The sequence below is a fragment of the Neomonachus schauinslandi genome, chromosome 3 (assembly GCF_002201575.2).
Source record: "Neomonachus schauinslandi chromosome 3, ASM220157v2, whole genome shotgun sequence".
NCBI classification, from domain to species: Eukaryota; Metazoa; Chordata; class Mammalia; order Carnivora; family Phocidae; genus Neomonachus; species Neomonachus schauinslandi.
This window is the reverse complement of record NC_058405.1, coordinates 14,248,206-14,274,121: the sequence shown is the minus strand read 5'-3', so window position 1 is coordinate 14,274,121 and position 25,916 is coordinate 14,248,206. Positions and strand designations below refer to the sequence as shown.

Genomic DNA, 25,916 nt, shown 5'->3' with positions numbered 1-25,916 from the left:
ATACAAAATACAGTAGGAGATTTGGAAGTTAAATTTTAGGAGGCCTGTAAGAATAGAGAATGAAAAGACAAGAAACATGAGATAAAGGTAAGGGACATAGAATTCAATCTGAAATATCCAGTGTTCAACTAAGAAGAATTTCAGGAAAACTAATTGATGGGAATCAATTACGTATAATATAAGAAAGTTTCCAGAGTTAAAGCTTGTCACAGATTTTCACATTGCAAATAGGGCTGAGCAGAGGAACAATGCCATTTAAAAATTTTAGGCATCAAGGTTAACAGAGAGAATTAAACTTATTACCTAAAAGAAAACATATCCAATTTTCCTTGCACTGCTCATTAGCACACTGGATCCTAGAAGTCAATGGAACATTGACTTTCAAATCTGAAAGAAAAGATTTGTGGTCAAAATTCTATATTCTGATAAATTATCAATCAGGAAGCCAGGATGAAGTCGTTTTCAGACATGTACTCTTAGGAAGTTACTTGATGATGCACATCAGCAAAAAGAAGGTGAGACTTTTTTTAAAAGGTATGGGTTTTGGGGCACCTGGGTGGCTCAGTTGGTTGAGATCCGACTCTTGATTTTGGCTCACGTCATGATTTCAGGGTCATGGGATCGAGCCCCTTGTCAGGCTCCACGCTAGAGATTCTCTCTCTCTCCCTCTCCTTCTGCTCCCCCCCCCCCCGCTCTCTCTCTCTCTCTAAATAAAATCTTTTTTAAAAAAAGTTGTGGGTTTCAAAAAGCAATGCATCCAAGGGAGGTGAAAAAATTAAAGGATGACATTTCTGTAGCACACCCTGGGAGATCAGATGGGAGAAGAGAAAAGAAGATCTCAAGGAGGGCGGTTCTGGGAAAACAATGGATTCAATATACTAAAGAGTACAATGAACAGTAAGAAAAATATTTGAGAATATAATAAGAAATAGACCATAAAATTAAATTGGAAATTCTAAAAAAAATTTTATGAGAAAATCATGGTTCAAATATGAAACAACCAGCCCAAGTTAGACTAGGACATAATTGGGCTTTGAGAAAATGGAAAAATTTTCAATCAACAGAAAGAATGGGTAAATTGGATGATATTAGGGACAAGGTGAGAAATTATACATCCAACAAGAACAAAGAAAGGAAACCAATACAAGGAAGCATTATGTAAATGTGAAGCACACTAAAATGTCAGCAGATTTTGAGCAATCATAGACTGTTAAAAAGGAATCATTCTTTGTTTTTCTTCAAAAGTCACAGGGCACAATAGGGAAACCATAATACCAATTTCTATTTAAGATTGTATTGTTTATTTGTTGGCTTATTTATTGTTCTTACTAGAACGTAAGCACTGTGTTAGTCTGATTCACCACTCTATCTCCAGTTTCTAGAAGAGTGTCCGGGTCATAATAGGTATGCTGTTGGAATGGAGAAGTAAATAGTTTCCCCATGGTTCTTTTTTTTTTTTTTCTCAAAGATTTTATTTATTTAGAGAGAGAGAGAGAGCACAAGCAGGGGGAGCTGCAGAGGGAGAAGGAGGGGCAGACTCCCCACTGAGCAGGGAGCCCGATGTGAGACTTGATCCCTGGACCCTGGGATCATGACTTAAACTGAAGCCAGACACTTAACCGACTGAGCCACCCAGGTGCCTCCTCCCCACGGTTCTAATAAGTGTCCTTTCCTAAAAAAGTGTTCAATTTCTGGAGTTGATCTGTAGGCAAGGAATTAATCCTAGTTATAGGACAGAATATAACTTATATTTCTTGGTATTGTTGGTCCTGATAATGTAAAAGTAATGATCATCACAAGATTACACTTATATAGTAGATACCATGCTCCTGACACTGCTTCAAGTATTTATATGTATAAACTCATTTACCCCTTACTCTGAACTGCTTGCACTGTTATTATTCCCGTATTATTGGTTTTCATTTACTGCTGGAAGAAGCTGAAGAGAGAGGTGGAGAAAAGTATGGAATGTGGGGCAGGAGCTTCTTTTTACTTTAGATGCTCCTGGACTACTTGCTTTTTAAATCAAATCACTTTGATCAAAATTTAAAACCAAATTACCTAATGCAGTGGGTACACAGGGTTGGGGTGTATAAAGGGGAGCACTATATAATTTGAAGCAGTTAGCCCTTATGGCTTCTTGGAAATGCCCAGAGCCTGTATCACACAGCATGTGGATTTTGAAGCACTAACCAGTTATTCTGCAATGGGTCCTGGTGTGGGAAAAAGCGAAAAAGGAAGTTTTATTATAATGAAGACTCCCCACTAATGGACGTTGCCTGTTTAATGAAAATTGACTGAAAGAATTGAGGTCTCACTCTTGTTTTTGTGAGCTGAGCGATTTGAACATCAAGAATAGCCCAATGATGAAGTGATTCATCTTAATTTCTTAAGACTAAAATCTTGAAATTTTTATTTTCATATAGAACACAAATGGGTGTGTATGTAATTGACATTTTACACGATGCTTTCTGGGTTCAGTGTGATCCCTAGATGATAGGGTTTCTTATGTAGGAATCTGTTTAGTGGGGTTCACCTTTTTATAGGCAATAGAAGGATTTGAACATGATCAAGTATACAATTATATGGTATATAAAACAGATACAGTGACTGTGCTATTTATATGTGACATCTCTCTGGATAGTGATGTGAGACAAGGTTTCATCTGCTAGTTTCTTATAAATAGACTGAGAGGATGGCATCTGCTGAAACAGCATTTTTAGAGTTTTTTTTCCCCCTCATTTTCAAACTGCACTCGAAGCTCGTAAACATATTCTTTGAAGATCAGAAGATTTAGAGCATACTATACCCCATCTAAACTACAGCATAATCTAAATGTAAGGAGTTGTTAAAAAAATGGGGGTATCAAATGTAGTGAATGACCGCGGTGTAGTTAGGGGTCAATTGTAGAATCAGAAATGAATTACCCTGCATTAGAGATGCTGGATGCTACAATAGGTTGTGGAAATTGGAAAGAAATAGGTAAAAATAATAGGTCAAACCTATTACACTGGCCTTTCTTTGGTGTAATTTTGTGCTGAAAAGCACTGAACCAGATATCACCCAGTGTTTACTGAAGAAGAAAACACTGTTTTACTTTTTTTATGAAATAAAACAATCAGTTGGGCAAAAAGTGTGTCAGAGGCATGCTTGACATCGGTATTGGAAACCAGAGTATATGACAGCCAACTATGTTTGTCCGTTTATGGGTAACGTTTATGTTTTTTTTTTTTTTAAGTACTTTGAAGTCTTATATAGTTTGTTAAACCTAAAATGCCTTCTTGAGAGAGCAAATAAAATCCATTATGACCAAAACATTACCAGAAAAGGCTTCAAATAAGCCCCATGAGAGTATACTGTACTATGTATTTTCCTCCATTCCACTTTGGTAGAAGTAATAAAAAATATATAATGTTAAACTTTTTGAAATAAAAATATTTTATTTATGGAATCTGTGCCAGATGGCTGTCAGTCTTAATATCTATATCTTTTTATAAAAGAGGAGCTCCAAAGTAAGTTAATTTTTTTTTTTTTTATGTGTAGGATTTCTTCGTAGACCGGTGAACTGGGGCTGGATTTAATCAGCAGCATCTTATTGTGCATATTGACCTATCCAACAGTAACACCTTTAAATATGTATGCTTTTCTGTGAATGTTTAATAATGAAAGAATTCTCTACCTCTGAGAAGACTGGTGTGGGGTTGTAAGAGAGTATTTTCCTCCCTTTATTAATGATAAGGGAACATGATTGACAAGGTCTGTGGTGTGACCTCCCTCTTAAAAAAAGAATACTTGGCACCCTTAATGGCCTTGAACTGGGCTTCATTATTCCTATTCCAGAAGTTTCTTCCTTTTTTTTTTTTTTTTTGCTGAATTCAGACACAGGTTTGGTAGTGGAAAAGAGAAAGCATGTTGATAGGTCCAGGAGAGCTGTGGGAGTGAGATCCATTAGTTGAAAACGGAATGTTCTTGATGAATTCCTATTTTCAGAGACAGCCAACACTGACGTGGAAGTTAGGCTGCACCAGGACAATGCCCTCGTTCCACGAATGTGAAGAAACTGAGGGCCAGAAAGGCAAGCAGTTTGCCCTCCAAATGTGGTCCTTCTGCCTTCCTTAGTTTGGTTCCTGGGGCTAGCATCCGCCTTATTATCCAGTCAGAAATCTGAAATTCCTTCCTTGCCACACCCTTTCTTCTAGGTGTTCCTAGCTTGTCCATTTCCTCACCACAGCCCTCAATATCTGGTTCCCAGATAAGGGTGCTCAGGAAAGCATCAACATCTACGTTAGTCTCACTCAACAACTTTACCCACTGAGGCATTTCGGGAGGTGGAGGTCACTGACGTGGCAGGGTATCAGCTGTCTTGTGTGCTCTCCATTCATAACTGTCCCAAGCCAGTCGCTACCTCCAACCCTTCTTCCTCCTTCATTCTTCCCTTTTGGGTCTCGATTCTCAGCTCCCAGAAGGCCTACCCTTGTGTACTATCTCCAGAAGTGTTTAATTCATTTCCATCCTATATAGGCTAAAGAGGTGGTGCTCTTCCTCTTGAGGATGCAGTAGGGTTTTGCCACCGAGGAGACCCTTCAAGTAGTTTTTCTTGGTACAGTAAATGCAGCTGGGTGAAGCCAGGCTACTACTCTGCCTGCATCCTTTAATCTTTAGTTCTGATCTAAAAACTTGAGGATTGTGCAATTTGTTTTCTCTCTTGGCACAAAACTTCTGGGTTACTTTTAAAAACCAACCCGTGAAACATAACATTTTACAGTCTTAAATTCTAGGCTTCTTGTACAGACCCACGTATCCCACGTAGCCCTTAAATAATCAACCGTTGTCATCATCTTCGTATGTGCCATCAAAATGTCTCTTTCCAGCGCAATTATGATTGTATTTTTCCCTCGCCTAAAATTTTTCAGTGTTTTTTAAAATTTTTAAAAAATTTTATATTTTTTATTTACTGTTATTATCAGTGTTTTTTTTTAATCACCTACATGGAAGGCCAGAATATCTTAGAATGGCACCCAGTGCTTGTTCCATTCTGTCTCTGATTTAACTTTCAGTCTCCTGAACACAGCTTTTTTTTTTTTCCCTTCTGGATATTTCCAATGTCTATTGTGGTGCCTCAGAAATACTAAGAAATGAAATCGTATCCACCCAAAACCACTTGTGCTTCTAATGAATCATGTTCTCTTTTGTCACTGTGCCTTTTCCCTTCATCTAATGCTCCTGTAGTTTCTCTCTCTCCCCATACACTTGACTTTCTAGATTCAACTCTAGAGCGCCCCTCCTGGGGAGCCTTCCCATCCAATGCCCAAACCTTCTCTAGCAGAATGCCTTTCCTCTTTATTTCTGTAGCTCTAATGTAGCACTTAGGTTGTATTGCAATTAAGTTTAATTGCCTGTCTCCATTAGACTATGAGAATATTTGTTTTTTGTCTTTATATGTCATGCCTAGAACTTTAGCAGACATAGATTGAGCATAATGTTTGGATGAGGTATAATTTTATGTCTCCTTCCACCCCCACTTTTGGAATGAATGGCTATAGTCTGGAAACCTTTAGACTGGTTGAGGGCTAAATAGGAACTATTGTCCAAAGTGGGTCCTCTCTTCTCTCCCATCCCAGGAAGACACTGCTAATGTTCTTTATGACCTCAACCATGCCAACCTTGCAGAAATAAAATTATGTCTCTGCCACAAGTCTGCATGATTCCAGTTCTTGTAGAGTTCCTGTAAGAGAGGATGCGTCATGTGACTCAGTCTTAAATCTACCTCATGGACAGTGACTCCATGTTACCAAATAATACTACTAAACAGATCTCTTTACATACACATATACATGTACTTATCTTGAGAAGATTATACTTCCGTGTGTGTATGTGTATGCATATATTGACCTATATCTACCTACCTACCTACCTATGTACCTACCTATGTTTAATCCTTCAGAAGACTGTACCAATCTAGATGTTCTTTACTAAAGACAATGCAGGTATAGTGGGCTATCTAGCTATTTATCACAGTAGACTTATTACTTAGGAACATGTTCAAAGACACTGAAAAATGTTGGGTGCTTTTGTTGCCTTTCTCCCATATAGAAAGAGATCATAGAATTTGAAAGTGAGAATTTTCTACAGATAAAAGGTGTTATGCATTAACATTATATTGCTTGCTAAAACTCTAATTGGACTTATGAAAACCACAGATCAGGTATATAGCTTCGATTTTTTAAAACCCTTAATGGAGCTGCCCCAGGTTAGCAAGTGATTTTTATTCCTGTTCTTTCCCCATGCTTATGCCTTCTGCTCCCAGACACCCCACCAGTCCTTCTGCTAGTGGTGCCTGCCTTTCTCGGACTTCAAGCAAGTGTTTTGCTAGGAAACTCGGTCTCCGAGAGATGGGTAGTTCTAATAAATGAGTCGGTTCGAAGAAAATCATTTTTTCAGGGGGTGTGCGATTGGCTTTTTATCAGTTTTATGGACTGTTACTTTCTCGTTTTCCCAGTGGTATTTGCCATGGGAACTTTTATGATTTGTTTTGAGACTTATTTAAAAACTTCTCTATTGATCTCAACAGAACATTGATATTTGTGAAATATCTCACCAAGTTGACTCTTTATAGAATTATTGTTGAGATCTGCTTATTTTTAGTAAAGATGTCTTTAAGCATTTTGTGTTGGCTAGAGACCCCTGTTCGCCTACCTCTATGCTTTTTTTTTTTTTTTCTCCCCTGGCTGGATTGGAATGACTATCAAGTATTTTTTCCATACCCTGGAGACTGGCCATCTATCTCTCATTCTTCAGTATAAATATTTACCAGTCCCACCGGAAGTTGAGATGGTTGTCTTGAGCATACAAATTGCCCCAGAGGTTTCTGGCTAACTTGTCCTCAGGAACGGTGCTTCTGATTAACACAAAAATGATGCTCAGGCCATATTTTTCTCTGCTGAAGGAGAGGCAGTGACTATATGTGCTCATTATGAAGTAGATGTGGCTGAAAGTGCAGTTGTAGTCTGTCACAGAGCATTTGGCTTCTCTGCTAAGAGGTAAAGTTATGCTGTTGGCAAAACAGTCTGGGTGGGTATCAAGTGCACTGACGCTAGACAAACACTAGGCTGTGGCTTGTGAAGTCATAATGGGGACTCTCCAAACCCCCATGTGAAGACCCCCGCTGGAACCAACAGCCAACTTTTGCCACGTCAAAACACCAACCAATATTATGGAGGCAGATTTAGTCTCCTCTGGTTGCAGCTATACTTTTGTAACTTTATTTCTGTTTTTTTTTCTTGTTTCAGAGGACATTATTTCCTCCAACATATTAAAAAAATCCCCTGACATTAGAGGAGGAAAAAAGAAGGGATAGATGGCAGTCACATTACCCATTTTTCTACAATTAAAAACACCAAAACCCTCAATGATGTTCACATAGGTAACATAACTTCATCCTTAACAAAATGCGAAAGTATGCTTTTATTGTGAATTTCCAGTATCAGAAAGGATCATTTTTCACACTCGTGTTTCTTTTTTTTTTTTTAAAGATTTTATTTGACAGAGATAGCGAGAGCAGGAACACAAGCAGGGGGAGTGGGAGAGGGAGAAGCAGGCTTCCCGCCGAGCAGGGAGCCCGATGTGGGGCTCGATCCCAGGATCCTGGGATGGTGACCTGAGCTGAAGGCAGACGCTTAACGACTGCGCCACCCAGGCGCCCCTGTGTTTCCTTCTGCTGAGTCTATGGTCGTATCATCCAGCCCTGAGTGTCTAGAAAATGTAAAAAATGCCTCATCTTCGCTTTCCAAGCAATAGTATTGGTTTAATTTAGATGCTGCACTTCAGAATTTTAGCTAGATATTGAAGTTTGAATTCTCAGCTCAGGCTTCATTAGTAGTGATTAGCTAACACAAATGCATCTCTGATTTATGCATGTCTAAAAATGATTTTGAAAAGCTGTCTTGTGCAGGGTTGATTGGTATTGTGCATAGTTTTGTCCTTCTAAGAATTAGGCTGTCTTCTTCCAACACTCCGATCAAGTAGGCCACCTTTGGGAAGTGACACTGACAGACTGCTGGTACTCTGCAAATTAATATTATAGATACAGTTCTAGAAATTGAGAAGACTGACATTTTTGTGATAATGAGAGGTTGGGACTAAATTTACAGAAAGGCAAATTTATACTAGGAGTGTTTTTTTTTAAAGAGACTGTAAATTTTCTAAACGAATTTCTGACATTTTGAAATGTTTTGACAGTGCTTCATTTGTATAAAGCTTTATGTGTAGCAGCCTCATTGACTTGTTTCTGTTTAGTCTGGTTTTTATGTGATCATTTTTACCTCTGTTGAATTGGTGAAAAATAATTTAACATTTTTTTCTAGGCTCTGGCTGGCACAAGAAAACTCTGAATCCAGCCAGGGATTTTTCTATGGCCTAATTTGTGCATTGCAATGAGCATAAAATTTGCATCTAGTTTTATTTTTCACTCTCTTTACTGGTATTTATGTAATGCAAAATTAAATGTTGCAGAGCGTTAATTAACCAAGGAGAACCATAATCATCATCAGAATCTATATAGTAAACCTGTGAAATTAATAGAGGCTCAGAACTTGAGGGTAAATAGCCATCTTTTGGAACTATATCATTGAGTTTGTACTCCAACCAAATGACACAGCTGAGCAGTAGAAACCCAAGTGTTGAAGGAGACATTTTTCCATACTCCAGAGAATTATAAAGGTTTCCCGTTCTCACTTCAGAAGACTGAAAAAAAACCAGTCATAGGAAAATGATTGAACTTAATATTCATATTTTGTGGGCAGCCAGGAAGTTAATATGGGGAAATAAAAAACTTGATTTTTAATGTCATTACAATTTTATTTTTATTATTATTATTATTATTTTTTTTTAAGATTTATTTATTCACTTGAGAGAGCGAGAGAGAGAGAGAGAGTACATGAGAGCAGGGGAGGGTTAGAGGGAGAAGCAGGCTCCTCGCTGAGCAGGGAGCCTGATGCGGGACTCAATCCAGGGACTCCAGGATCATGACCTGAGCCAAAGGCAGTTGCTTAACCAACTGAGCCACCCAGGCGCCCCTACAATTTTATTTTTAAATGAGTTTTAAGATTTTCTTAGTTTACTGAAGGTGTCTTAATTTTACTTGAATTATGAGCTCTTCTAATTCTATCAGGAATCAAAAAAGGAATCTAATGTCTTAAAATAATATACATTTTTCTAATGTACAATAAAAGGAATTATTAGATTATTTGGGGCAATATGACTGCCTCCAAGGTCTTGAAAAAGTTCTTTTCTAGCTGACTAGTTAGTCTTTCGGCATCAGAACTACCTATATGGGGGATCCGCCATCTGTGGTGGAACTGCCGCCAAGATGCAGATTTTCGTGAAAACCCTTACGGGGAAGACCATCACTCTCGAGGTTGAACCCTCGGATACAATAGAAAATATAAAGGCCAAGATTCAGAATAAGGAAGGAATTCCTCCTGATCAGCAGAGACTGATCTTTGCTGGCAAGCAACTGGAAGATGGACGTCCTTTGTCTGACTACAACATTCAAAAGGAGTCCACTCTTCATCTTGTGTTGAGACTTCGTGATGGTGCTAAGAAAAGGAAGAAGTCTTATACCACTCCCAAGAAGAATAAGCATAAGAGAAAGAAGGTTAAACTGGCCGTCCTGAAATACTATAAGGTGAATGAGAATGGCAAAATCAGTCGCCTTCATTGGGAGTGCCCTTCAGATGAGTGTGGTGCTGGAGTTTTCATGGTTAGCTACTTCAACAGACATTATTGTGGCAAATGTTGTCTGACTTATTGCTTCAACAAACCAGAAGACAAGTAATTGTATATGGGTTAATAATAAAAGACATGAACTAACAACAACAACAAAAAGAACTACCTATATAGGGATAAGACATATTCCTATATTTTTTTTCTAGGGAGATGGAGAATCCATAGCAACTTTCTGCCCTGCTATCTGGGAGGATAGTCTTATCCTTCCAGGGATTACTCTTTTTTTTTTAAAGATTTTTTTTTTATTTATCCATTCATGAGAGACAGAGAGAGAGATGCAGAGGCAGAGGGAGAAGCAGGCTCCCCGTGGAGCAGGGAGCCCAATGCAGCACTTGATCCCAGGACCCTGGGATCATGACCTGAGCTGAAGGCAGATGCTTAACCGACTGAGCCACCCAGGCGTCCCCTTCCAGGGATTACTCTTAAAGGAATGATATTTTACTCTACTTGCAAACTAACAAGTTAGCCTGCCACAGTTTGGATGCTGGCAAAAGACATAAGACTCCTGGGTCCCAGACAAAAGACTCACTCATGGCACCACAGATGGTGGGAGCTTCATGCTTGCTTTTGTTCCCCTTCTTCCCTATTCTCCCCCTTATCCCCAAGTCCCATGGGAGTGATGAGGAATAGCCCAGCTAGATGTTGTGCATCCAGTGGATTTGTGGCACAGCTGAGGACCCCTAAGTATAGGAAACCCAATATTTTATAACGGACTGTGTGTAACCTGACCAACCCATGCCCTGGAGAGAGACACTATCTTGATCTTCTAGGACTGTTTGCCATACAAAAACTCCTGAAAAGTGAGGGCAGAACAAAAGCTGATACAAGATGTGCAGAAACACCTTGACGATTTGTTTCTCAATGCTGCTGAGTGAAAATGACCGGGCTCTGCCTCAAGCCACTTCTCCACGAATAGCGTTATCTGCAGCGTTCTTTTAGCAGTACGTGGAGGTAGAAGAAAACCGGTTCCAGTATATTTTTATTGCAGCCACAAGTCATCTCATTAGCTGTTGGTGACTTTGCTCATTTGGAAGGCTGCCAAAGTCATCACACACCTGGAAATCAACAACAGGAAGCTAGGATTGCATCCCAGAACCCCTGGTACATAAAATTTCTTCTTACCCCTACCTCTGAGTAGTCTAGAAAATTTAAATATTTCTCGACCAACTTTTGCTGGTTATAGTTCAGTCAGCCTTAACTGAAACATTGATAAAGAAAGCAGTGTCTGTCATAAGGGTAACTGTACTCCCCTTTCTGGGACTCCTTCCCTTAATTTTACTCTCCCTATTTTGCCCTGTTGGATATTATTGTAAGGAATTGTATAAGATCCTTGAGAGAAGTTAATAGAAAAGGGGAAGCATTTCTCCCTTCCTTCCATACTAGCTCACCCTTAGCCTTCTAAGCTCAAGGTGTCTACCCTCTTGTAGTGTTGGCTCTTTGGCAAGTAAATGCTGTTAAGCATTGAATGTGTTACACTGGGTCCTTTTGTGGGGTCTATGGATCAGAGTCTGGGGATTAGGGCATGTGTTAGGAAGTAAATATGCCTCAGCTCTGGGCCACCAAGAAAACCATAGTAGGTCTGTGTTGATGCAGGGTGGAAGTGTTCACCAGCCACAGGAGGCTAAGATTTGATACCTTTGCCTTTTAATTTTTTTTTAATTAAAAAAAAATTTTTTTTAAAGATTTTACTCATTTATTTTAGAGAATGAGAGAGAGAGCACGAGTGGCCTGGGGGAAGCAGAGGGAGAGGGAGAAGCAGGCTCCCCACTGAGCAGGGAGCCTATGGTGGGGCTCCATCCCAGGACCCAGGATCATGCCCTGAGCCGAAGGCAGACACTTAACCGACTGAGCCACCCAGGCACCTCTACCTTTGCCTTTTTAATCAGAGCTACTGGGTATGAGAGCTACTGTATATGATAGCAGACATTGACTTTGGGGGTAATTTAATGAAAAGTGTAGTACTATGAAAATCTGATTTTGCTGTGTAAACCTAACGTTAATTTTTGTCATTTGTGTGAAGGACTTAGCATTTATCCCTAATTACCATGCAGCACAATGATTATTCATAATACTAAATATGTGTCAGATCAATGTTTTTAGGTTGCATTGATTATAACACTAAAATCTGCTATGTATGATGCTCCATCTTCTTTCGGATGGTCATCTACTAAAGTATCAGGGCTTTCTTCTTACAACTTAAAACATTTAGGGTTTGGTTTTTTTTTTTTTTTTAATGAATGGAGAGATTCTTTTGCATTAGAAAAGATAAGTCTGGGGCACCTGGGTGGCTCAGTGGTTAAGCGTCTGCCTCAGCTCAGGTCATGGTCCCAGGGTCCTGTGATCGAGCCCCGCATCGGGCTCCCTGCTCGGCGGGAGTCTGCTTCTCCCTCTCCCACTCCCCCTGCTTGTGTTCCCTCTCTTCGCCGTGTCTCTCTCTGTCAAATAAATAAAATCTTTAAAAAAAAGAAAAGAAAAGTCTGCAGCCAGTTTGACTGTGGGTCACTATGGGCAATAGAATCCTCATATCTTGAGGACAGTGGTAGGAATAGCAGGAGCACCAGCGTTTTAGACTTTGAGTCTAGTAGCTAATTATCTAGTTCTCTTCTTGTTTTATTTCTGCCACTTGTCTTATTACTGAGGAATGATATTATTGAATTCTAAACAATATGATGTCTACCCTCAGGCCAATCAAGCAGAGGCATATGCAATATCTTTGATATGCCGAAATAAATTGAAGTTCAGGAATTAGCTGTGTCGGTGTATGGGTGTGAGGGATAGGTGATATAAATTCCTCCTTTTCCTACTTTATGGATGAAGACTCAGCTTTCTCCTCTACATTTTTGTCTGTCAGTCTGACTTGCTTTCAACACTGTGTATTAACCGAGATCACTTTGCTTTAAAATTTATTCATTTGCATGATGTTAGAATGAAGTAAAACAGAGCAAGACATCTTAACGGGATAAGAGGATCCCCAGTAAGCATTAGCTCTATAAATAATGTTTTCCCCACCTCAAGGGGGTTGCTTGACCATCAGTCTGTCAAACACATATAGAATATCTGCTGTGTAGGCAACACATTTGTGTCCCTAGCCCTTGATAGATGAAGTTTAAAAGAAATTAATTGCTTATAAGGTTTGAGCTTGGATGACTACTTTTAGTACATTTAGTATTGTTTTTGAAATAATATTTTAGTGATTAGATAATTTATAACTTTGTCTTTATTGTAAACCAGAGTGAACTGTTTATCCATGGTCAAGTGATCTCCTGGATTTAAGGTTGGTTTAAAACTCGTTAATGCTGGGGTTTATAATGGAAACAGAAAGCCTGTACTTACGTGAAACAGAAATAACCAGGCCAGTGGAATTATTGTAAAACAGTATCTTTTAAATGCTGATGATTAGACCTTAGCCTCTTGAGTTAAATATAGCCTCTCAGTTGTTCTTGGCAGAATGATGAAGCTGCGTTATCTTTTGTGGAAGATCCAACCTCTCTGAATGCTTTTTGTGACAGGTATGTTTAGTTGGACTCTGAGGCTTCATTGGAATTATAAAAACTTGGCTCTTGGGGCGCCTGGGTGGCTCAGTTGGTTGGGCGACTGCCTTCGGCTCAGGTCATGATCCCAGGGTCCGGGATCGAGCCCCACATCGGGCTCCCGGCTCAGCAGGAAGCCTGCTTCTCCCTCTCCCACTCCCCCTGCTTGTGTTCCTGCTCTCACTGTCTCTGTCTCTGTCAAATAAATAAATAAAATCTTTAAAAAAAAAAAAAACTTGGCTCTTGTAGGTAAATTTTTGAAAGAACAAATTTATTTTCTGTCTTATTATCTGGGTGTGGTAAGATGAACACAGTAAGTATACCACATATAAAGTGACAATGTTTTGACCCTTTTGTCATAATTACCACTGTGGAAAACTGAAGACGACTAGATTCAGTCAGCTGGATAATCAGCATTTTGACCCTTCGTTGCAAATCATTTCTGTTGTGTAAAAATGAGGATAAATGGATTAATCAGACCCCATGTTATCCACTTGCAGTCTGTTTTCAGATGAGACAGAGTGGTCCCCTATATCCAGCTTTGAACGTCCAACAGCTCTCTACTCCAATTACACAAATTAGTGATGTGTAAATTCATGTTCCTAAGTGATAAGCAAGTGCATTTTTCTTCGTGATGTGTTATATATTATTTAATCTTAGTTATATATTCTGTAATACATGTGTCTATTATGTGTATCTACTATACATATCCTTAACTTTGTCAGTTCTGATAGTCTGAGATTTGGGGTTCCTAGGGGATAATTTTACTTCTGTGTAATTTATTTTAAAGTCATCTGAGAAACTGACTTAATGTAATTAGAGACTTGGCAAAAGCTTTTTTCCCCTCAGTGATGGTGGTATTTAAACTGAGATTTTCTTGTTCTAATCTGTTTTTCCCTACAACTTTGTTTATATGAAATTATAAAACTTTACTTATATTTATATCTAATTTTTTTGGCACAAGTCATGGGTTTGACTATGCAGTCCTGACTTTGTAATTTTTTTTTTTTAAGTTTTTATTTATTTATTTGACAGAGAGAGACACACTGAGAGAGGGAACACAAGCAGGGAGAGTGGCAGAGGGAGAAGCAGGCTTCCCGCGGAGCAGGGAGCCCGATGCGGGGCTCGATCCCAGAACCCTGGGATCACGACCCGAGCTGAAGGCAGACACCCAACGACTGAGCCACCCAGGCACCCCTGTAATATTTTTTCAATCTCAGATTAAGCATTTGGTTTGCTGTATGGAGGTTTTATTTTTTATTTTTTTGAAAGTGTCGTCATTGTACATATTTATAGTAATTGCATATTTATGAAATAAATTAATCTCTTTGAATTTTTACCATAGCAATCCTTACTTAGTACATGCAGATCATTTTTAATCTCTGGAATTTATAATTGAAATATTTTAATAAAAGAGCAAAATAATAAGCAAAAAATGTTGATGTGTATAACATTAAATACTATCAATTACATGGAAGCTGATTACAATTAGTTTAATGACCCTGGTTAGAATTCCTCCTCTTATTTTGTCCTTGCTCTGGAAGGTCAAACACTTAGTTATCCTCTTAGCCGAAATTTCTATCATTTGAATATGGCCAGATTGGCATTTATCTTTAAAACACTTATTGGAAACAGCCTAAATTGAAAAAATGCTTAACGTCACAAGCTTCATCATCCCAGGATGGGCCTCTTTAAAAGAAGCTCAAACCTCAAACAATATGAAGTGATTTCCCTTAACTTATAAGATAGCTGGTAGCTCAGGCAGTAGAAAGAGAAAACGGTTATTTGCTTCGTGACAATGTGGCAGTTACATAAATTTCATGTACAAAGTGAACACATAAATAGTATTTCAGAAACAGAGAATCATCTGAGTCCCTGTTGATTATATTATAGATGCTAGACATTTTAATGGAATTGTTTCTTAATTACTGAACTCTCTTTGATAGCCATGAAAAAAAATTGGATTGGACAGTATTGATTCCAAGCACTTCTGTTCCTCTTTAGGGATATTCTGAGCTGGCCAAACACATACAGATGGGCAGACAAGACTGCTTAGTTTGCCCTGTGCTGAATTTGATCCATAGGAACCTATCTCTGTATCAAGGAGAAGTAGCTCTGTTAATTTAGCCCTGGAGATCTCATCATTAGATACTCTTGAGTAATAAGATTTAAAATATTTCAGCTAAGATAAAAAGTGCATGTTGGCATTTCTCACAGTAAAATTTATTTTTCTTTATCTTTTTTTTTTTTAAACATGTCAAGTGTTTCTTTGAGTTGTTTTTTTCCTCCATAAGAAGGCTAAGAGGGCATTCACTAGTAGATAATACCCCTATTGCACCCTATTCTGCTAGCTAAAAAAATTTTTTTCTGTAGTACAGCATTTTCTATTTTATTATCTGGGTGAGGTAGGATGAATACAGTAAGTATTCCACATATAAAGTGACTGTATAATCACTGTTTTGATCCTTTGGTTATAAGACTAGATTCAGTTAGCTGTATAATCAGCATTTTGACCCCTTTTTTATAAATCATTTAGGAACTGGGGGAAAATAGAATAATAAAAACAGAACCATTTTGGCTAATAGCATGGTAACGCTTTTTCTTTTATCATTATCTGGGTTAACACAACTCCTGCTTTGTATTCTGTGTTCTCTTACTGTGATATTACCTTTATTCATTCAAAAACTATTTACCAAGCCTTACTATGCTCAAGGGTAATTGGTTGATAACTTGGAATCAAGAGTACACTGCATATTAGGAATGCCAAATTTTATTTTCTATTTTAAGCATTTATACATACAATCGCACTTGCAGTAACAAAATTATATAAGGTGTATGGATTGTCTGTGTGACGTCTGATTTAGGATATTTCCATCTCATAACAAAGCACCCAAAGCAGTTTTTCTTTGATGTTTACTCCTCAGTCCTTCTAATGGAGCCATTTTTCTGAGTGCTAAAATAAAGTTCAGACTCACTCAAAGAAGTAGGAAGAAATCGAGAAGGGACAAAGCCTTGGCAAGCAGCACATTTCAGACTCAAGGTGCTCTGGCTCTGATTTGACTTTCCTTTATAACATTTGGAATAGGTTCTAAGAGACTGTCCTGCCCAATCTGTTACATTTGTCAGGTTCTCAAGACAAAAAAAAAAAAAGATCTTTGAATCGCAGTTTGAGATTTGAAATTCCCAGATCATATTTCCATTTCCTGATATACGTATTCTGAGGGAGCTGGGATATTATTAAAACCATCAAGGAAGTGGAGACTGCAGTAGACACTGATAAAAATGAAGCAGTTTGTAAGAAAGAGGTGATGTAAAAAGAGGGAGACAATTCGGATTGCATTTGGTCTTGACAGGAGAGACCCTGCAAGCTGGTGGTAGGTGTTCTCCTGAAATTATATTCATGCTTGTTTGAATTTTATTAAATTTTATCATAAATAAGGAAGAAAAAAATAAATTCCTCAAGGAGTCATCAAAACAAACAAGAAAAATACATACGTTTTATCTTGTTCTGAACCCAGAATACCTGCATAACCTCAAAAAAGGGATGTCAAGGTCATCATTGAGTTACTTATAAAGAAGGTCATCTTGGTCATTGCATTGGATAAGTCCTACAAACTGTGAGAATCATACGGATTTCAGGGCAGAGTATAAAGCAATAAGGAGAATATTGAGTATATCTGGAAATACAGGTACAATGCCAACTAGGTCAGCCTATATCTCTGATATCAGGACTAAGCGTGCAGTTTTGGAATAATGGTGGACTCTGATATTTATACTGTTGTAGTGTTGCAATGTGTTCACTCCTACATATTCACTGGGATTCAGGAGTGACTTTAATTGTGTTCTTGTTTTCGGCAATTCTTGGTATGATTGCATAGTATGTTCCTTTCCTAGCTTTGGGCACACAAATGGCTGTAACTTTTTCCCCAAGAATGATGCCCTCCAAGCTGTAAAGGGATTGATCAGTGTTCACATTTGCTTTTGTAACTTAAAAATGATAAATTGAATAATGGCATAATTAAGATCTGCTTTAATTAACAGGTTACAGTGTGTGCCTGTATTTGTAAAATAAAAAAGTTGCAGGAGTGATTTGAAGTTTGACCTGAGAAACATTATGAAAGGTTATTTGCTTGATTCTTTTTGTAACTGTAATGATGATTAATGAGCATGTTGGTTTACTTTAAATACTTTTCGAGTAGCTAAATTCACTATATTGCAATTATTAAAAGCAAGAGTCTCATTAAATTCTTCTACTTGGAGATCAAGATAAGGCCAAAATATTATACATGGCATAACAGCAAAACCATAAGTTCTGTGAGAGTATTGCTTTCCCCAGGATTGGACCATTGTTCTGTATGTTTTTAACCCAGCCACTGTGCTATTATCAGTATGTGGGAGAGAAAGCAGACCCAACAATGGACAGAGAATTCTCCTTTCGGACTATCAGACATTTACCAGGAGTTTAAACAAACTAAAGGAGTTGAACTGTGAAAGTAATTTATTTGTTTGGAATTCTACTTGTTATTTAAGTTTGTTGATGGTTTTATATATAGAAAGAAATTTCTTTTAATTTGGTAACTAAGCTTCATTCCAGAGCACTTTCCTTCTCAGGGCTCATATTTTTTGTAAGACCCCATAATGTTTTGTAAACATGTATTTAGCTGGTTTATATTCCCTGAGCTCTGGGGTTTGAGAAACACACTGCTGTTTTCAGACTTTGACCTCAGCAGTGTCACACAGCCATTGGCCTGGTCCATACAGGCTTGAAGACTAGATGCTTGGTTATTGCAGATGCATTTGTCTTTCTTCAGAGAAATATGTGTGCTTCGGTATTGATTTTTTACGTCTTTATACTTAGCAGTAAACTGTGGGAGGCCATTACTTCACATAACAGTGGCTTTAAGAATTAGACAGCTCATACGCCTCTAAATTCAATTTGCAGGTAGTTTTCACTTAAGGAAAGAGGTCTGGCAGCATGCCTGCTCGGCACAGGGCTACTTGAATCCCCTCTCTTTCAGTGGTGAGGTCAGAGCATCTTGTCAAGAAGTGTAACTTATGTTCAAATAATGTATGTGAGCTGGACATCTACTGCCAAAACCAAGCTGCCTGGGGGCAGAAACAAGAAAAGCATCATAAGTGCTATTGAACAACTCACTGTACGCTTTTAATTATCTGAGATTTACATAAGCAACTCCACAAAATGGGAGAAACACCCAATTAAATGACAGTAAATTTACTTTGCTGCAGAATTCAATAATTTACATCTTGGTTTCCCTGCATTGCATTAATTACCGATTTGGTAGCAGATTAAAAGGCATCTGGGTAAAATTTAACCTACATATATTCAAATTAACTACCGTGATTGATATATCTGTATTCACTCATTTATTCAGTATATTTATGTGCTAGTTACTGGGGAAAAGAAGACGTATAAACAGATATATACAGCTCCTGTCCTTCAAAAGCTGACCATTCAGCAAGGGTGATAAACACCTAAGTAAAAATTATCATGTGTTGTGATAAGGACAACAACAAAACATGGGATATCCATTTCTGTCAGTGTGAAAGACCACCTGATCAAATAACCATAGGGTGGTGAAAATGTATTTAAAAATTTTTTTAAAATGCATTGCTGAATGAACACAAAATGAAGCAGAGGAAATTAAAGCTGAAGCAAAAGTTGGAATTCTGCAAGGTGGATGAATTCCAAAGCTGGCTTTCACCCTGAGGGTTTTCTGCCAAATCCATGAGACCTTGAACCTTCACATCAGGCCAAGTGACTCTGCCAGATAGCTGGGGAATGGGTAATGCCTATGTTACAGAAAGTCCTTCTGAGAAGAAGGAAGAGGGAGCAGTCTCAAACTTATTATATGAGGCAAGCAAAATGATGGAGACAAGGAAGCACATAGATTAGAAGAAAGAAAAATTATAGGCTACTCTTCTCATAAACATAGTTGCAAATATCTAGTTAAAGTTGTAGCACATGAAATCCAGACACATCTAAAAATGATAGTATATAATGTTATTTCAGTAATGCAAAGTTTACTTAATATTAGGAAATTGGTTTGTAACATATTACCCAAACCCGTTGAAGAATTTCTTAAAACTCCCAGTGGTTTCAGGAAAAACTAAATTTGATAAATTTCAGCATCTATTTATGACTTAGAATAATTCTTGGTAACTAGGAGGGTAATGAAATTTCATTATTCTGGTAAAAGGAACTTATACAAAACCTACAGCAAACATCCACCTAAGGTGAAATGCTGAAAGCACTCTCTTTATAATCAAGAACAAGATAAGAATACAGACTATCACCACTTCTATTCAATGTTATTGGAAGTGTTAGCCAATGTAATAAGACAAAAAAAATAATAATTGAAAGGCAGAAACAAAACTGTCATTGTTCAAAGGTTATCTGTGTAGGAAACTCAAAAGATCTATAAATGAAATACTAAAGTTAACAAGACAGTTTAGCAAATTGCTGGATGTAAAATCAAGACATAAAAGTAAGTTGCACGAACCATGAGAGACGATGGACTCTGAAAAACAAACTGAGGGTTCTAGAGGGGAGGGGGGTGGGAGGATGGGTTAGCCTGGTGGTGGGTATTGAGGAGGGCACATTCTGCATGGAGCACTGGGTGTTATGCATAAACAATGAATCATGGAACACTTCATCTAAAACTAATGATGTAATGTATGGGGATTAACATAAGAATAAAAAATTAAAAAAAAAAAAAGTAAGTTGCATTTCTCGATATGAACACCCAGGAAGTCAGTGTAACAACATATGTAGAGTAACAAGAAATAAATGTAATAAAAATTTTGTAATATTATATTCCTATTTGAATAATGTGTGAAGTTAGAACTAGGGAACTAATATAGAATATCATAAATTATATTGCAAAAGATAAAGAAAATCTAAATAAATGGAGAATGATATCATTCTTCTAGTTAGGAAGATGCTAATTTTTCCCAGGTTGGTTCACTGCCAGTTTAATAGGGTAGTATGTATTTGTGTAACTAGATAAACTTAAAATTTTTTTGTTTGAAAAAGGAAAGTGCAAGGATTACCGAAGACACCCATGAAGAACAGTAAAGTGAGGCAACCTCTTTCAAATAATCCAGCTTAGTTAACTTTATATTTCAATTTTGCCAGTTAACAGGGTTGGCTATGTAGAACTATGGGTTGAAATGTAGAGCACCCCACCAAACTCAGGCATATATGAAAACTTTATCAAGGTAGCATTGCAGAAAGGGGTAAATGTAAATGGTGATAAGGCAAGTGATTAATTAAACATATGATAAGATTGAAATTGGCTTCCTATCTTCCTCCAAGAAGTAAATTAAAGTGATTAAACTTTTAGAAGTGAAGGGAAAAAATATAAAATGTTTAGAAGAAAATGTAGGATTATATTTTTATGACTACAGGGTAGAAAAAGATTTCTTAAACAAAGACACAAACAATGCAAGACACAAAAATGCAAAACCATTAAGTAGGGATTCAATTTGACCATATTAAAAGTGAGATATTCTTTATCAGAAGATACTGTAAACAGTGAAAAGACAAAATGCAAAAACATCAAAGTAGCAAAATGTACAACTGGCAAATAACTAGTATCCAGATAAAAGAACTTTCTCAAAAAATTAGAGAAAGAAAAAAAGAGAAAAGAAGAGGAAATTGAAAGACTCACAAACATATGACAGGATGTGCAATAACATTATTTTTCTGGGAAATGAAAATTAAAAACGTGGGATAGCGTTACCTACCCACCAAAGCTCCCAAACTAAAAAGTGTCATGAGGTTGTGACTGCAGTGAGAACCTTAATTCACTTTTGGGATTTCTTAGTAACTTTAAACACTCACACACTTTCATGATTCTAAATACGACTTTCTAATATACATCTTAGAGAAATGCTTGCACACTCCTGTACAAAAATGCTCATAGCATCATGCTTTGTAAGAGCTACTCTTGAGAGATAAGAGTAGAGCATATAAATAGTTATATATTATTCCATGGAAAGAGAGGAACCACTTTTCTAGTTAAGAAGTGGTCTCAGTAGAATTTGATCACCTGCTGGAAGGTAGCGGATGACCTACCTTCCGGAAGGTAGAGTAACAGAAAGTGAGAGCAGTAGAGTGATTTCTACTTCTAATTTGGCCATTGATGCCAATAGTGGTCCCACTGACCATGGTACTTTTTCTAGTTATTGCTATATATTTTTTAATTTTAAAAGCATAGATGGCCAGAGAAGTGCTTCTTACCTCTCTCAATTTAAAAACAGCACATAGTTATCCACCATGTCCATAGTAAATTCAGACAAGACATTGCACATACACACTGTGCACACACACATATGTGCACACACCCACACAAACATACACAGAGAAACTCAAATGGCAAAGCAGATTGAAAAAGATGCTCCGATTCAATAGATATCAGTGTTAAAACTATACATACCCACCAGATTGGCAAAAACTAAAAGGTTGGAAAACACTAAATGTTAGGTTGTAGACAGAGACTCTCATTCTACTTCTAATGGGAGTAGAAACTGGTATAAATACTCTGGAAAACACTTTGATATTACCTAGTAACTTTGAACTTGCCCATAACTCATGAACCTAGAAAATTCATTATTAGGTAGAAACCCTAGAAAACGTTTGCGTATTGTCACCAGGAAACTTGCATAAAAATATTTTTAGTGGCAAACATAGAAACACCCCAGATAGCCATTGACAGCAGAATCAGAATATACATGGGGGCTTACTCATTCAATGGGATACTACAGAGCAATGAAAATAACTGAAAAGAAATGACACACACCATGTTATCATTTTTTAAATTGGAAACAATTATTTGATGGGAGGGTGCACTAGGTATAAAAGCTTCCCGGTCATAAAAGAAAAGGGTGGTGTTACCTGAGTGGAATTTGATTTTTTCATATTTCTTATCAAGAAATGTTAGGGAAAAAAAGCTAGAAAAAATATAGTGTCCCTGGAAGCCAGTTTCCTTTGTTTTAATTATTTTACCTTTATGTATATGTTTGTAGTCTGTTCTTCCTGACTCCTATTTACAAGTTGAATGGGAGACAAACTTACTGGACTCAGAGTAAAACTGCAGTTTTCTGAATTTTTAGCTTTTTCCCCCTTAACTTGACATCACACCCTACTTTTCATTTTGGGTGGAGAAAGAGGTACAATCTGGGTAAATATTAGGGGGTCTGTCTAGGGGCTTGTTTGCATATCAGTGGTGGTACTTATCAGTTTTTCTTCTATCTCGAAGTCTACCATGCTTGCTTGAATTCAGTGTGTCACATGCATAGATCTTTTTGTTGTTGTTTATGATATCAAAATACGATTATACTTTCCAAATCTCCTTGTGTTCCATCTGCCTTTAAATGGGAAGGTCTCTCGGAGCCCCTGGGAGGCTCAGTCGGTTAAGTGTCTGCCTTCAGCTCAGGTCATGATCTCAGGGTCTTGGGATCGAGCCCCGCATCGGGCTTTCTGCTCAGTGGAGAGTCTGTTTCTCCCTCTCCCTCTGATCTCCTTCACATTCATGCTCTCTTTCTGTCTCAAATACATACATAAAATCTTTTTTAAAAAAATGGGATGGTCTCTCAAACATCTCTATTTGATATGATGTTGAAAGAAAAAGATGGCAGGACAACTCACAGGAATGCCATATTAGCAGCTGGAACCATCTTCTGCTTAAATCTGTCCTTAGTCCCGTTTTTCTTTAATTAGTCTCATAGGAAAAAAGAAGCAAGATCATGCTGCAAAATGGGGTATTTTTGGAATTCTCATTATTCTTTTATAATTGTGCCCCTGGTCATTTTTTATCTTTACCTCAGTAGAGTTTCTAATAAAAACCAGGGGCTAGATAGATTTAATTTATTGAGCATCTACCATGTACAAGGTATTGTTTGGACTACACAAATATACAGGGCCTGCACCTTTCTTCAAGGAACCTATAATTCAAAGGGACAGAAAGTCATGTTAATGATAATAAGTCATTGTAAATAATGTGGCACTGAACATGGATGCACAGATATCTCTTCAAGGTATTGAGTTCATTTCCTTTGGGTATATACCCAGAAGTGAGATTGCTGGATTACTTGGTAGTTCTATTTTAATGTTTTGGAAACTCCATATTGTTTTTCATAATGGCTTTACAAATTTACATTCCCACCAACAGTGTATAAAGGTTCCCTTTTCTCCACATCCTCACCAAGACCAATATTTATTATGTTATCTTTTTGAAAATAGCCATTCAAAGGTGTGAGGTGGTATCTCATTTTGGTTTTGATTTGTATTTCCCTGATGATTAGTGATGTTGAGCATCTTTTCACATACCTGTTGGCCATCTGTCTGTCTTAGGAAAAATGTCTGTTCAAGTCCTTTGTCATTTTTAAATTGGGTTGTTTGGGGGGTTTTTTGCTATATATTTTGGATATATATTTTGAATTAATTGTTTATTAGATATTAGGTTTGCAAATATTTTCTCCTGTGGTTGCCTTTTCATTTTGCTAATTGTAATTTTTGCTGTGCAGAATCTTTTTAGTTTAATGTAGTCCTGCTTGTTTATTTTTGCTTTTTCTGCCTGAACTTTTGGTGCCATTACAGCATTATTCATAATAGCCAAGATATGGAGACAACTAAGTGTCCATTGTCAGATGAACGGATAAAGAACTTATGATATATATATATATGGGAATATTATTCAGCCTTGAAAGAGAAAGAGATCCTAACATTTGCAACAATATAGATGAACCTGGAGGGCTTTGTGCTAGGTGAAATAAGCCAGACACAGAAAGAAAAATGCTGCATGATCTCACTTATGTGTGTAATCTGAAAAAGTTGAATACATAGAAGCACAGGGTAGAATAGTGGTTACCAAGGGTGAAGAGGTAGGGAAAATGGAGAGATGTTGGCCAAAGGATACAGCTACAGAGGATCCAGTTATGTAGGAAGGTTGCTGTTGTATAGAATGAATAAGCCTAGGGATTTAATGTACAGAGGATGACTATAGTTAATAATCTGCATTGTATACTGGTAATTAGCTGAGAGTAGATTTCAGGTTCTCTTACCACATAAGCACAAAAAAGGTAACTGTGTGTGATGGATATGTTATTTACCTTGACTGTACTAATCATTTCAGTATGTATATGTGTATCAGAACATCATGTTGTACACCTTATATACAATATTTATTGAAAATAATAATTGTTATAAGAATAAGCAATAGCAACCACAGAATTAATTTGAGCATTTCCTAGATGATAAGCAGTCTCCATATGTTAACTCACCTTGTCTTCCTGAACAACTACATCACATGGGTACTATTTGGCACCATTTTGCAGATGATGAAATTGAGACAGGGAAGTCAAATCATGTGCCCAAACTCATATAACTACTACAAGGTGCAGTCAGAAGTTAAAAAAAAACAAAAACAAAAAACCAGGTAGCCCAATTGAAGATCCACTTTTTTGTACCCACTGCACACATGTCATTTAAGTTCACTGCAAAATAAAGCCAAGAACAAGGTTGGCGCAAGGGCTAGGTATGGATTGAGAACAGCACTAATCATGTTGAGGTTCCACCTGAAACCCAGGAATTTGGAACTGACTTCATTAAAGACTCATTCCTGGAGTGGTGTATTTAGTGTTACTCAGTCCTGTGTTTCTTTATGTTGACACCCAAGGGCTATGTCTTCCTAATGATTAAAACTTCTGTTTTCTTGAAACATACCTTATTGTTGACTTTTCCCAGCAGCTATTTGCATTTTAAAATGTCAGAGATTGCTGCACACGATCCTAAATGAGAACTTCAAGCCTCAAGTTTAGGAAAATGACAAATGAGGCTTAGAAACAAATGTATAAACAATGTATGCCATGATGCGCAGGCATCTTGAATGGGCATTTTTCCTTATAAATTATGAGAAGACCCAGAAAGCCAGAAATTGGATGTCTTTATATTGAAATAAGTGTGGATAAGAACACAGAAATTGAACTGAAGGAACATTTATTTGGTTATGTGGTCATTTAATTGAATGCTTTTGTGTGGTCATTTGAATTTTATTTAAAAGGCTATACACACACACACACACACACACACACACACGATGCGATCGATCAATCACATCTCCTTTCCCTGCAAGGAATACAAGGAAATGGAAAGAAAAAGGCATGCCAATACAAGGCTGTGTCTGAGTGGTCCTTCCTACAGCATGTGTCAGTCCACTCAAAACACATGCTGGGGCAAGGGGTGATCAGAAAAAACAAGGAAAATCTAAGTAAATATACTAAGGAGCCCTGTTTACAGAGGCTACGGAAACTATAATTGAGAATTTTAGGTGTTTTTAAGAAGTAAAAATGTTTATCTTGGATCTTTGGCATTACATATAAAATATAACCGTTCACAGGAAGATACGACCTGACTGATCTCCTCTCTTTGGCAAGACCTGAAAAAGACGATTTCAGTTCCTTTTCCACATTGATCTTCTTCAAGTAAGCTAGTAAATAATTTCAGCACCATTGTTTTCTTCTTGTTTATTCATGTCTTTTACTGGAGAAAAGAAATATTTGCTAATGGAAGAAACAAAG

At 37.4% G+C, this 25,916-nt stretch overlaps 2 protein-coding genes across 2 annotated transcripts in view; both read left to right on the top strand.

The window, feature by feature from the left end:
- Positions 1-25,916, top strand: part of HS6ST3 (heparan sulfate 6-O-sulfotransferase 3) — a 648,747-nt gene that overhangs the window by 310,640 nt on the left and 312,191 nt on the right. The gene's annotated exons all lie outside the window — the stretch shown is intronic.
- On the top strand, positions 9,344-9,870 carry LOC110585897 (ubiquitin-40S ribosomal protein S27a-like). Its single transcript, XM_044913534.1, has one exon. The coding sequence runs from the start codon at positions 9,368-9,370 to the stop codon at positions 9,833-9,835; it is 468 nt and encodes a 155-aa protein (XP_044769469.1). The 5' UTR covers positions 9,344-9,367; the 3' UTR covers positions 9,836-9,870.

Coding starts and splice junctions, on each gene's coding strand:
- LOC110585897 (XM_044913534.1), top strand. CDS start 9,368: ATGCAGATTTTCGTGAAAACCCTTACGGGGAAGACCATCACTCTCGAG.